We start from the raw sequence: 13,436 nt of genomic DNA, 5'->3' as shown, positions 1-13,436 counted from the left end.
GTAGAGATAATCTAGCAACTTCTAAAAATAGGTATCAGGCATCAGCATGTAGAAGCTGTGAAATGCTGTAAAGTAAAATGCCCAATTTGTACTTTTGTCCACTGAAGCACAGTTTCACATTGCAAAAAGAAATACCATTAAAAAAAGAAATACCATTACATATCTCATACTGTATAAAGCTTCTCAGCCCCAATGCAAGCCAGTAACTAGACTAACTCTCACACACGCATGCCACAGCAGCATGATCTCGGCCTACATATTTACCACATAATATGAAAAGATTTGTCGCTTTGCAATGTCCCAACCAGCAATAAATGAAAGTTACATAAAGGGAATGAGTGGGATGGAACACAGGAGAAATTATAGATCTCTCACAGCAAGCTATTTTTTAACTTTTTAAAATATCTGCGCTCCTCAGCCCTAACAGCACAATTCCGCAGAATCACTATAATTATCTTGGCAAGTTCTGGAAATCCGAGCACAGAATAGAGAGAACTGGAATTTAAAAAACAGTTTAGTTCATCAGATCCCCTACCATGACATCTGCCCTTAAATCTCTGAAGTATCAATTTATTAAGTGGTGTGGCATAATGTTGAGAAAGAAGTGAAATAAATCAAGTCTTACACTTGTTCCTGCCATGCTGTAGGCTGGCTATTAGGCAAATCTCTAACAGACAAATGCTCCTTTGCCTCTGACCTAGTCAACAGTTCATACAGTAATTCTGGATCTCATATAAAATTAAATGAAATTAAAAACAGAAATTGTTAAAAAAAAAAAAAAAATACAGCAAATATCCACTACATTTTGGCAAATTTAGGTTTCATCTCACAGACAATCCCTTTTAAAGGGGAACTAAAGATATAATCACTGGGCAGTACCAAAATGTTAGGCATCCCCCAGTAATTACAATCACTTTCCTGATAACCCAGTGTGGGGTTTTTTTTGTAGAAGCTTATTTGTAGTGTATAAGGGGCTTATAAAACACTGCCCATGGTGCATTCCTTTCTGTGTAAATTAATTCACAACTCTGTAATGCAAGAAAATTTTGGACAACTGAGTTGGTGCAGTTTGCTACCTGCAGAAAACATGTAAGCAGAATAATCATTAGCAAACTTATCATATAAGAACATATGATACAAATGGCTACTTCTTTTTTTAATGCGTATATAAATGGAAAAGTATTGCTGGAAAAAAAGTGTCCTGAAGACACACAAGAGGACATTCATCAAAGCTATCAGAGAAGGCACAGCACCTCCAAAACAGAAAAGGGATCCTAGCAGTATTTACCAAGGCAATTTATTCTAGGCAGTGATGCCAGGTAGTTTAAAAGGAACCATTACTGACACCTCCAGTGGTGCTGGTAATTCCACTAATCAATGAAGTGCCATTTGAGCCTCTGAGAAAAATCTGTTAGTAGTTACATGTCAAGCTCCAGAAATAGCTACTGTCACTTATGGCAGATTGGCACAGCATGTAAAGTGTGTACCTTAGTCAGATGTAACGTTATCTGTGCTAGTACAGGTATGGGACCTGTAATCTAGAATGCCTGGGAACTGGAGTTTTACATATACAGGATCTTTCTGTAATTTGGATCATCATACTGGCAACTAGGTAGCGTGACAAATCTCTATCACTGGGTGAAGAGGATCAGCAGCAAAGACAGTCAGCAGGACCCAAAACACACAGCCCTCTGCTTAAAAATATATTACCATTAATAAAAGTTAGATTCTGTTACTTATAGTCATTACGACATAAATTATGATTTTCCTATATTTATATAGTGCCAACGTGTTAATGCATCCCTTTGCAGAGATTGCCCATTATTCACATCAATCCCACTGAAGCTTACCTATCACGGTCACAAATATTATTTATTAAAATGTATTTAAATAAGTTGACATATTATGCAGCACTTTACAAAGACTATTCACATAATTCCTTGTGCCAATAAGCTTACAATCTAAGTCCCTACATCATTCACTACTGTTAATTTTATATGGAGCCAATTAACCTGCCAGTATGCCAGGCAGGTATTTTACAGGCCTAAACGTTCAGGGCTGAATCGTCAGATATGGTGGTAGAAACAATAGAAATTCTACCTACACCTGGCGATTCAGCCCTAAATGTAGATTTTTCTTGGGCGCCATCAAAATCTTTTAACCTGGGTGATCGATGAGTCAAACAATATCCACAGCCTCTGCCCCAGTCCTGCTCCCTAAAGCAAAATACCATCCCCCTTTACATCATGGCCCATCACCTTTTGTTGTTGGGCAGTAAAAAAAATGGCAGCAACCTTTGAAACTACATACAAGACAACATACAAACTACAGTAGATAATGCTCTGACTGAAATCAAAATATTCAATGCATATTATATTTCTACAGGGCAACAGCAATAATCAAACTCTGAACTATATACTTTTATACTTTGTTTAAAAATTAATAATATGCAAAGTCCCTTTAATTTAAACTAAATGTTGCTTCAATAGTATGCAAAGTCCCTTTAATTTAAACTAGATGTTGCTTATGTACCTTGTCTATACATATAAGTTCCAAAGTGCCAAAGTTCATGAAAAAAAGGCATCTTGCAGAGCTAAATGTTTGAATGAATAAATGAGTAATTACCCTTTATATTAATGTTTAGTATGATGTAGAGAGTGATATATGTGATAATTATATATCATAATAATTTAGCTTTTTGTTTAGCAGCTTTCCAGTTTAGAATTTCACAGCTAAGTGGTTTATAGGGTCCGATTTACCCTAACAATGTAGTTGTTTGGATGAGAGACTGGATGACAATTAGGACAGGGCCCAAACAGAATGACCGGTAAAAAATAAAAACAATAACAAATACACTATAGCCTATATACCAATAGTCGATGTACACCTCCAAATGTAAGAACTTAAAACAAATTAAATTAGTTTAGTGTAATATAAACAGTAATAAAGTACCTGTCCCATAAAAACTTATTTTTACAACTGAGGTCCATCACCAACCATATAGTCACCAGCCCTTTAGAAATGAAGCTAAGACAGACGATACAAAATACACATGAAAATTTAATCATGGCAGGCAGAAAAAGCAAAACAACTGTCAAACTTGTGAGATAACATTCCATACTTGATAGAGCAGGCCAAGAGTAGGCAGCTGAGCTGAAATATCAGGCAAATTCCTACAGTCAAGTCCAAGTGCTTGCATCCTAAGCATCTAAAGTCCAGTAAAAAGAAAGGAATTTCTGTGCTGAAAACGCCATACTGTCTGTTATATTTATGTTCTATTATTCAATTTAAATTCCATTAAGGATTCAAGAGGGCACCAAAACTTGTACAGAGTCCTACATGGGTCATTTAACACAGTTAATTGCACCAGTACAGCTATGGGACCTGGGGTTTTCTGGATAAAAGAACTTACCATCATTTGGATTTCCATACCTTAAGTTTACTAAAAAATCAATTAAACATTTTGCTTTAATTTTTTAACTTGTAGTAATAAAAAGAAATTTGATAATTGGGTTGCTATAGGTTACTGCACTGATTCAACATTTTGACAAACCAAACTCCCCTTACAGTTATTTCTTATAATGCTTTATATCAGCCTCTAGCTGGCCATACACTTTCAGATTTTAGTCTTTTCCAGATTTTATCATTACCAACCAAGTACACGTCTGAAGATCGTAGAAAACTATTATATCTGTGTGTGTATGGCCAGCTTTACATGTAGCTTTACAGGTGTCTGGGCAGTGCAACCTATAACTGTTTGTTGACTGATGCCCAGAGTTCCAGAGGAGCTAACTCTAAAGCTGAAATTTTTGGCACACTGAAGTATACATAAGCAAAATGATACAAATTTTACTGCAGAACCTATTTCCTGCATTGTGCAGACCTGACTGGACCACCTTACAGAGGACAGGGAACTGAAAATACAAGTGTATCAGCAGGTTAATAAAAAAATGTTCCTGTGTTTTAATTACCGGTACTGGTCATTTTTCAAAAAAAAAAAATACATTTCTGGTTGCAGCCCATGTGGTAAAGAAAAAATTTGGTCTGTTTTTTTAAAATATCTGGTCTCGTGTGCATCACCTTGCACAGGGTTCACTACAGGGCCAAAGTAATTCATGTGACAAGGCAAGACCAGACCTTGCAGAGTGAAAACACCACACATTGCTTCTCAGAACTCCAAAATGCTCCAGTCAATCTACTGAGTAATTTCCTTTTCTCACATGTTCCTGGAAACTGCTTCCATCCTCCGTTTCTTAAAAAGGATAAAACAGCAAGACACATGGGCTTCCATCCTAATCCGTCCCCTTACTAACACAGGAGCACCCAAAGCTTTAGTGGAACATGACAGGAAACAAAGGCCAGATGTGCAAATAAAGTCTTCTTTGCAAAGCAATGTACTGTAGGCTAATCTAATGTAATCTAGACTGTGGCTAACCTACAGCAAGGATGTCAGCCAGTGGCTCTCCAGCATTTGCTTATCTCCAAGTCCCAGCATCCATAAAATGTTGCCTCCTACAGACAGCTAAATAACAATATATTCTAAGGTGTGAGCAGGTAGCATCATCAAGTCAATCAAAAACATCACAGAGAAAATTCTATGGTCAGGTTGCAGGACAAAAAACACTTTAGGGCTCTGGCACACAGGGAGATTAGTCGCCCGCGACAAATCTCCCTTGTCACGGGCAACTAATATCCCCGAGTTGCCATGACCCGCCATCCCACCGGCAAACATGCAAGTCGCCGGCGGGATGGTACACGTGGCGGCGCGATTTCCCGAAATCGCCGAAAAAGACTCACGTGTGCCAGAGCCCTAAAGGGATACTCTGACTTCCATAATTTGTTAAAGCACACAACACAGAAAACCCCAATATACTTATCACTGTAATCTGTTCCTTCAAAAATGATCAATAAATACCAATTTTATATGCTGATAAAAAAAAATCCTTACAGGGAGGGACTAAAATGTAGATATTAAAAATAACAAGGTAACAACTTCTCCACATCTTACAGACAGGAACTACATAACCCACAATGCATTGCACTGTGAGTTCCTTTCCTTATCGATATCACATATGCAAGAAATTGTGGGGTTTGGAAGATGAGGACAGGCAAGCTGAGGACAGTTGACTACTGTTACTTTTTTTTTTTATAAAGTAATACTAAAAGTCTCAAAATAGCCAGATCAGCAGGAGAACAGGGAACTAGGCTTAGGTAACTGTTCCAACCATATTATTACATTAAAGTAATGAAAAGGCTGCATATTTCTAACTGATGTATATTAAAAAGTTTCTTGAAATTATGTTTACTTTTAGAAAAGCTTAAAGGAACAGTAACACCAAAAATGAAAGTTTTTTAAATTAATTAAAATATAATGTACTGTTGCCCTGCACTGGTAAAAGTTGTGTGTTTTCTACAGTAAGGGGGCCATACACTATAAGATCCGCTCGCTTGGCGATGTCACCAAGCGAGCTGATCTTCACCCGATATCCCCACCTACGGGTGGGCAATATCGGGTAGCAAGAAACTTAAAAAAAAAATAATCTGATCGGATTACATTTGTGGTTATGGGGCAGTCGGTTCGGGACCGCATCAACGAGCCGATGCGGTCCCCGATCCGACTGGATTTTCTAACCTGGCCGATCGAGATCTGGCCAATTTCAGGCCAGATATCGGTCGGCCAGGCCACTCTGTTCTGCCCATACACGGGCCGATTAGCTGCCGAATCGGTCCAAGGGACCGATATCGGCAGCTATAGTCGGCCCGTGTATAGGGACCTTAACGCTACTATAGTTTATATAAATAATCTGCTGTGTAGCCATGGGGGCAGCCATTCAAACTGGAAAAATGGAGAAAAGGCACAGGTTACAGAGCAGATAACAGATAACCTCTCTAGAATACAATAGTGTTTTATCTGTTATCTGCTATGTGCCTGTGCCTTTTCTCTTTGAATGGCTTCCCCCGTGGCTACAGAGCAACTTTGTTTATATAAGTTTCTGGGGAAAACACCCCAGTTGTACCAGTGCAGGGCAGCAGTCCATTATATTCTAATTACTTTTATACACTTTCATTTTTTGGCGTTACTGTTCCTTTAAGTTGTTTTTGGGTGGCGTTCCACTTTAATACTAGCTATGCACAACATTCAGGATTCAGCTTAATAAAAGGATGATCCTGAAATTGCCACATACTTTAGATTCTCAACATGCAGGTAAAGAACAGTACAGGCTTATGGTTTGATTTATACTGTGAAAAAAATCAGGGGGCTTTATTATAATATACACAATGTACTTCTGTATCTGGCCCTAAAAACATCTCAGTCTTTATCTGGCCCTAAAAATCTTGATGAAGCTGAATGTTCCAAGACGTAATTGCCCCAACCATGGGTCAAAAGAGGACACCGCTAAACACTTTCAGGAGATCCTGGAACAGCACCTGACACTGCTTTCCAACATCATCAACAAAACATCACTGGAAGAATTTCTGGTGTTATACACCTCCATTAGGTTCCAAACATTAGCAGAATCGAGGCCAAGGGGCACTAAAGCTGTTCTGGCAAGTTGCCACAACCATTCTAAATTACAACAGCTTCTGGCATTTACATCAGAGTTTCCGAATCATAACTATGAATTATATATATATGATAAAGCCTGATCTAATTCTCAGCTGGAAGTGGAATATTATTCCTAAATGTCGATATAATTTATATACATTTAAGGCAATGTGGCAAAATACTGTTAGCTAAACAATGAATGCATTTTGTACTTTGCATGGAAAACAAATGCTCTCCTAGACATATAGATGTTATTTAAAGTGAGCAGTTTCATTTGGTTAAGAACATATACTGACATAGTAACTTAATTACAGTGATACTAAGCCCCTGCTATTGGAGGGAATTTTTGGGCCCTATGTACCATTGCCCTAAAGGAAAATGAGGCAGTTTTGATACATGCTACATTTTCTCTAGAAATAACAATATCAAAAGATCAGACAGATCCGGCATCCCGGACAGGTGCACCCCTTGGTGCTTACTCAAGCACGGTGCACACAGTGCAGTGTGAGAGGGACTTGTTTTTCTGCCGGCCAAAAATCAGCCCTGTGTGCCACTAGCCTAATGGTGCCAACTCCCGCCCCAAGATGCAGGCACAACTTTCATATTTTTAAAACATAGGTGCAGATTCTCGGCCTGCGTTTATCCAGCCTAAATGAGAGCAAAACTAAACAGATCTCTGTAGTTTGTAGGGACAAAGAAAAAACAGATACTATAGTGAGAGGAAAAAAAGGAGTCTGGGTCCTACAGAATAAGCCCACTTCTTTTCTATAGTCATGAAAAAATGCTATGGTTGTGCAATTTTGCAAAACTAAAGTTTTATTATTGCTAATAAAGCATAAAATATACCTTTATCTTCTCTCCCTAATCTTTAGAGCAAAGCTAAACCTAACTTGACATAAACAATCCATCAGTCTGCAATATTGAATACATTAAAGCCATAGGGCTTAATGTCAAGTAAAATCATACGGAAGTTGCAATAGCATTGTAGATTTTATTGCCTGGGTCACTGTCAAGAGTAAACCTTGGTTTTAATTCCCAAGCCAAGCAAACCATCACAATTTATATTTTCTATCTAACAGTGAATATACAGTGGAGGAAATTATTATTTGACCCCTCACTGATTTTGTAAGTTTGTCCAATGACAAAGAAATGAAAAGTCTCAGACAGTATCATTTCAATGGTAGGTTTATTTTAACAGTGGCAGATAGCACATCAAAAGGAAAATCGAAAAAATAACTTTAAATAAAAGATAGCAACTGATTTGCATTTCATTGAGTGAAATAAGTTTTTGAACCCCTACCAACCATTAAGAGTTCTGGCTCCCACAGAGTGGTTAGACACTTCTACTCAATTAGTCAACCTCATTAAGGACACCTGTCTTAACTAGTCACCTGTATAAAAGACACCTGTCCACAGAATCAATCAATCAAGCAGACTCCAAACTCTCCAACATGGGAAAGACCAAAGAGCTGTCCAAGGATGTCAGAGACAAAATTGTAGACCTGCACAAGGCTGGAATGGGCTACAAAACCATTAGCAAGAAGCTGGGAGAGAAGGTGACAACTGTTGGTGCGATTGTTCGAAAATGGAAGGAGCACAAAATGACCATCAATCGACCTCGCTCTGGGGCTCCACGCAAGATCTCACCTCGTGGGGTGTCAATGATTCTGAGAAAGGTGAAAAAGCATCCTAGAACTACAAGGGAGGAGTTAGTTAATGACCTCAAATTATCAGGGACCACAGTCACCAAGAAAACCATTGGAAACACATTACACCGCAATGGATTAAAATCCTGCAGGGCTCGCAAGGTCCCCCTGCTCAAGAAGGCACATGTGCAGGCCCGTCTGAAGTTTGCCAATGAACACCTGAATGATTCTGTGAGTGACTGGGAGAAGGTGCTGTGGTCTGATGAGACCAAAATAGAGCTCTTTGGCATTAACTCAACTCGCTGTGTTTGGAGGAAGAAAAATGCTGCCTATGACCCCCAAAACACCGTCCCCACCGTCAAGCATGGGGGTGGAAACATTTTGCTTTGGGGGTGTTTTTCTGCTAAGGGCACAGGACAACTTATTCGCATTAACGGGAAAATGGACGGAGCCATGTATCGTGAAATCCTGAACGACAACCTCCTTCCCTCTGCCAGGAAACTGAAAATGGGTCGTGGATGGGTGTTCCAGCACGACAATGACCCAAAACATACAGCAAAGGCAACAAAGGAGTGGCTCAAGAAGAAGCACATTAAGGTCATGGAGTGGCCTAGTCAGTCTCCGGACCTTAATCCAATAGAAAACCTATGGAGGGAGCTCAAGCTCAGAGTTGCACAGAGACAGCCTCGAAACCTTAGGGATTTAGAGATGATCTGCAAAGAGGAGTGGACCAACATTCCTCCTAAAATGTGCGCAAACTTGGTCATCAATTACAAGAAACGTTTGACCTCTGTGCTTGCAAACAAGGGTTTTTCCACTAAGTATTAAGTCTTTTTTTGTTAGAGGGTTCAAAAACTTATTTCACTCAATGAAATGCAAATCAGTTGCTATCTTTTATTTAAAGTTATTTTTTCGATTTTCCTTTTGATGTGCTATCTGCCACTGTTAAAATAAACCTACCATTGAAATGGTACTGTTCTGAGACTTTTCATTTCTTTGTCATTGGACAAACTTACAAAATCAGTGAGGGGTCAAATAATTATTTCCTCCACTGTACCTTTAATTACGTTCTTGTCAACATTCTTGAGTCTCTATTTTAATAAACTGAATACCACTCTCATCATCCCATGATATAGCTTATACTTGAAAAGATTAAACCCTGCACAGATCCCATCTATGGCTGCTTTGTTCATGGTAAGGAACTTGTGTCAATCAATGTCCCTTAATGAACTTAAGTTTTGTATTGAATTACAGACTCTGGTTGACCCTATGAGGCTCACACAGGTTCCTGCTTACGCCACATACACTGCACTTGTCCCTGTTCACTCTCCACAGCTGCTGCTTTGCTCTGTCCCTGGCAAAGGGCAGCTTCAATTCTCTGCCCCTAGACTACAATGCCTTCTGCCCATACTTGAGGTTGTAGTCCTCTCGCTCCATAGAACCAGCCGTTTACATGCAGTATGTCTGACACAGCCCCCTGGTACAGGTAATATGTCTCATACAGATATTATGTCTGACACAGCCAGAGGCCTGAGGCTCTTCTTTTACTTTTTTTTGGTTTCGTTGTTCTTTCCCAACCATGCACCACCCACATTGAAATTTATTTGTGATAGCCAGGGCTATGACCACCATTACACAGGGTAAAGTCAACCTCTTACTTAGGCAGTAGCCAACTGACAAAATCGGTACAGGCCATAACTCTCTCACAATTGGAGGTGCAGGCAATAGCTTTCTTACTGCCCAAGGTTAAGGCTGGGATCTAGGATGTAGCACTTTCACAGCATGTGGACAAACAAAAAGTACCTAGCAATGGGAAACACAAAACAACTAACACTATTACCGTGTTTCCCCGAAAATAAGACACTGTCTTATATTTTTTTAGCTCCAAAATATGCACTAGGTCTTATTTTCAGGGGATGTCTTATTTTTCCACGAAGAAGAATACAGTACACATGTATTCCATCGTTTGGGCGAGATTTATCGCCCACCCTAGGTGGGTGTCTTATTTTCGGGGGGTGCCTTATTTTCCGTGGGGGGTGAAAAATCGGGGGGGTGCCTTACTTTCGGAGGATGTCCTATTTTCGGGGAAACGGGGTAGCAGGCTTACCATACCATCCGATTCTGGCACACAATGCTTTCTTGCAATGTCAGTCTCTTATACTTGGCTCCCCCTCTCCATCAGCTCCAGTTCTCTCTCAGTTACATGCTGTACAATGCCACACTCAATTTCAAACTCAATACAAACAGTATCAGGAGGTACAGTAATAAAATTTGTGTCAATTTAGTGATCTTTTGCTTGAGAGCAAGCATCTGACTGGATGCGAATGGCAAACATTAAGCCTATTATATTACCTATAAATATCTGAATTGCCCTAAGAACAGGTTGTAGACAGATCTGTCATTTACACAATTATTTAACACTTTTTTTAAAATGTAATACTTTTGTAAATGCAAAGCTTCCTCATCAAACCTTCTAACTTACTATCATATTTATCCAAGAACAGATAACCTGCAATATGCCTCTACAAGTCCTGCCCAGTGCTCACTCATACTCTGTTAGTTAGGCCTCTCTGGACCTGCCAGATATAATTCTAGGTCTGGAATATACTACCAATCAGATCTTTTGGGGGGGCTAAAACTTCCCCTAGGTTTTACACAGATGAACAGCAATTTGAAGTGACTCTGGCACATGGCAGGATATTAGATGCTCTCTGGCCCTGACTCAGGCCATTAGCTAGTCTAATTCTCTCTAGAACTGGTACAAGCTACCGGCCAGCTCTCTGGCTGAAAATATATAAGATAAAGCTGTCTGTCCCTGGCACAAGCTATTAGTTAGTTCTATATGGTCCCAGCAAAGTTCATCAACCTATACTCTCTGTATCTGACATAATATCAGCTAGTGTTTTCTATCCCTGGTGCAGGCTACCGACTTTTGCTCACTGGTACTGGCACAAACTATTAGCTAGTTCTCTAAAGTCCTACCACAGCTTTTATTTTCTGGTCTTGGAAAACTATCAGCTTGTTCTCTAGGGACCTGGAACAGGCTACCAGATAGGGCATTCTGGCTCTGAAATAAGCAACCAGCTTGATCCCCAAGGCCTATCCACTAGTTCTCTAAAGACCTAGAATACTCCTTTAGCTTGCAATCTCTGACTCTGATAAAAGGTAACAACTTGGCTATGCACTAACAGCTAGTTCTCTGTAACCCTAGCACAGATGTCACCTAATGCTGTCTTGGCCTGGCACAAGCTATCAGCTGTTCCTCTACAGTCCATGTACAGGCCATCACTTTGTGCTCTTTGGTACTGGCATAAACTATTATCTACTTCTCTGGTACTGGCATAAACTATTATCTACTTCTCTGGTACTGGGATAAGCTATCATCTACTTCTCTGGTACTGGCATAAGCTATCATCTACTTCTCTGGTACTGGCATAAGCTATCATCTACTTCTATAGGAACCTATAGGCTATTATCTAAGGCCCTTTGGCCCAGGTACAAGCTACCAGATAATTCTCAAGGTAACTGGAACAGGCTATTCACTACGGCACCCTGCCACCGTCACAAACTATCTGCTTGTTATCTAGGGCCTATCAGCTAGGTCTTTAGTGCCCTGGCTCAAGTTATCAGCTAGTGTTCTCTGGCCCTGCCACCAATTAACACCACTTCAGCTAATGCTCCATGGCTTTGGCACAAGCATACAATTCTTATTCCCTAGTACAAGCTATAGGTTCTCTTTGATCCATCACATATGACATATTTTGCTTTAGCTCTGGCACAGACTACTTATAAGCTCTTCCTTGGCCAGGCACAGAGTACTAACCAGTTAGCCTTGCACAGACTGTGTATAACTTCACTCTCGCCATATGAAAGGCTGTCTATGCATTCCAAATTGCCATACAAGTGATGTTTATCAAGTATTCCCGTCAGTGTGGCATAAGCCACTTCCTCCACACTGGCCCTAGTACAGGCCGTTAGCCAGTTCCCTCTGGCCAGGGGATGGGGGGTTGCGGATGAGCACTTTCCCGCTCTCTCCAGTTGTTCCTTATAAACACAAATATGATATATATACTGTATAACGTCTCTCAGGCTTTTGCAATCAGCCCCCAGAGAGAGCAGTGCTGCTTGTTTACTCCGGTGTGTGTGTGTGTGTGTGTGTGTGTGTGTATGTATGTGCAGCAGCAGCGCACTCCCCCTCTGTGCCCGTTCCTCCGTGTCTCCTCACCCATATACAGATCGCTAGTACCCAGCATTGGTGCAACGCTCACCTTGTACACATCTCCATAGGTGCCACTGCCAATCCTTTGGATGAGCTCGAAATCCTCCTGGGGGTTCCTGCGAGACAGATCGCAGCCCGTGCTCATCGTGTCCGCCCTAAGGGGCACCGGGGCCCCAGTTTCCCACACACTCCCAGAGACGGGAGACCCGGGGCCCTGTCAATACAGTACTCAGTCGGGTCGCAGATCCCGCTTGAGCCCACAGTCGTAGATACGTACAGTATCCAGTAACAGATCCTAGTAATTCCACAACATGGCTTCCAAGCCGGGCCTGTGCGCCTGCGCAGTGCGGGGGCAGAGGCCTGTGCCAGGGGTGGAGAAAGAAGGGCATGATGCACAAAGGGAGGGGGGCATGATGGGGGTGAATACAGTAAATGGGATGCCCTGGGTCACGTGAATGGGGGCTCCTGGCACAGGGAGTGCGAAGCACGGAGGGAACAGCGGTAATGAAAGGAAACAGCGGAGTGTGGAGATTGGTGTGAGACTCCAAGCATGCATGGAGAAGTATTACACGCCTGCTGCCATACTGCTCTTATATTGCTGCCATACTGCTCTCATACTGCTCTTATATTGCTGCCATACTGCTCTCATACTGCTCTTATATTGCTCTTATATTGCTGCCATACTGCTCTCATACTGCTCTTATATTGCTCTTATATTGCTGCCATACTGCTGCCATACTGCTCTCATACTGCTCTTATATTGCTCTTATATTGCTCTTATATTGCTGCCATACTGCTCTCATACTGCTCTTATATTGCTGCCATACTGCTCTCATACTGCTCTAATGCTGCTCTTATATTGCTGCCATACTGCTCTCATACTGCTCTTATATTGCTGCCATACTGCTCTCATACTGCTGCCATACTGCTCTTATATTGCTGCCATACTGCTCTTATATTGCTGCCATACTGCTCTTATATTGCTGCCATACTGCTCTTATATTGCTGCCATACTGCTCTCATA

The 13,436-nt window shown here is 40.9% G+C and overlaps 1 protein-coding gene across 8 annotated transcripts in view; it reads right to left on the bottom strand.

The window, feature by feature from the left end:
• Positions 1-12,749, bottom strand: part of map4k3 (mitogen-activated protein kinase kinase kinase kinase 3) — a 136,164-nt gene extending 123,415 nt beyond the window's left edge. For 6 of the 8 annotated variants that reach the window (XM_012962784.3, XM_012962785.3, XM_031901554.1 and 3 more), the window contains exon 1: positions 12,462-12,749. In XM_012962784.3, coding sequence (XP_012818238.1) covers positions 12,462-12,557 — 96 coding nt within the window. In that variant the 5' untranslated portion in view covers positions 12,558-12,749. Of the gene's footprint in view, positions 1-12,016; positions 12,079-12,461 lie in introns of those variants that run through there. The other 2 variants (NM_001130347.1, XM_031901556.1) reach the window with 2 other exon arrangements.
• Between the last annotated feature and the right edge of the window lie 687 nt (positions 12,750-13,436).

This window comes from Xenopus tropicalis, chromosome 5 (genome assembly GCF_000004195.4).
Source record: "Xenopus tropicalis strain Nigerian chromosome 5, UCB_Xtro_10.0, whole genome shotgun sequence".
Lineage (NCBI taxonomy): Eukaryota > Metazoa > Chordata > Amphibia > Anura > Pipidae > Xenopus > Xenopus tropicalis.
Note: the sequence above shows the minus strand (reverse complement) of the source record. Positions and strands in the feature narration are given on the sequence as shown.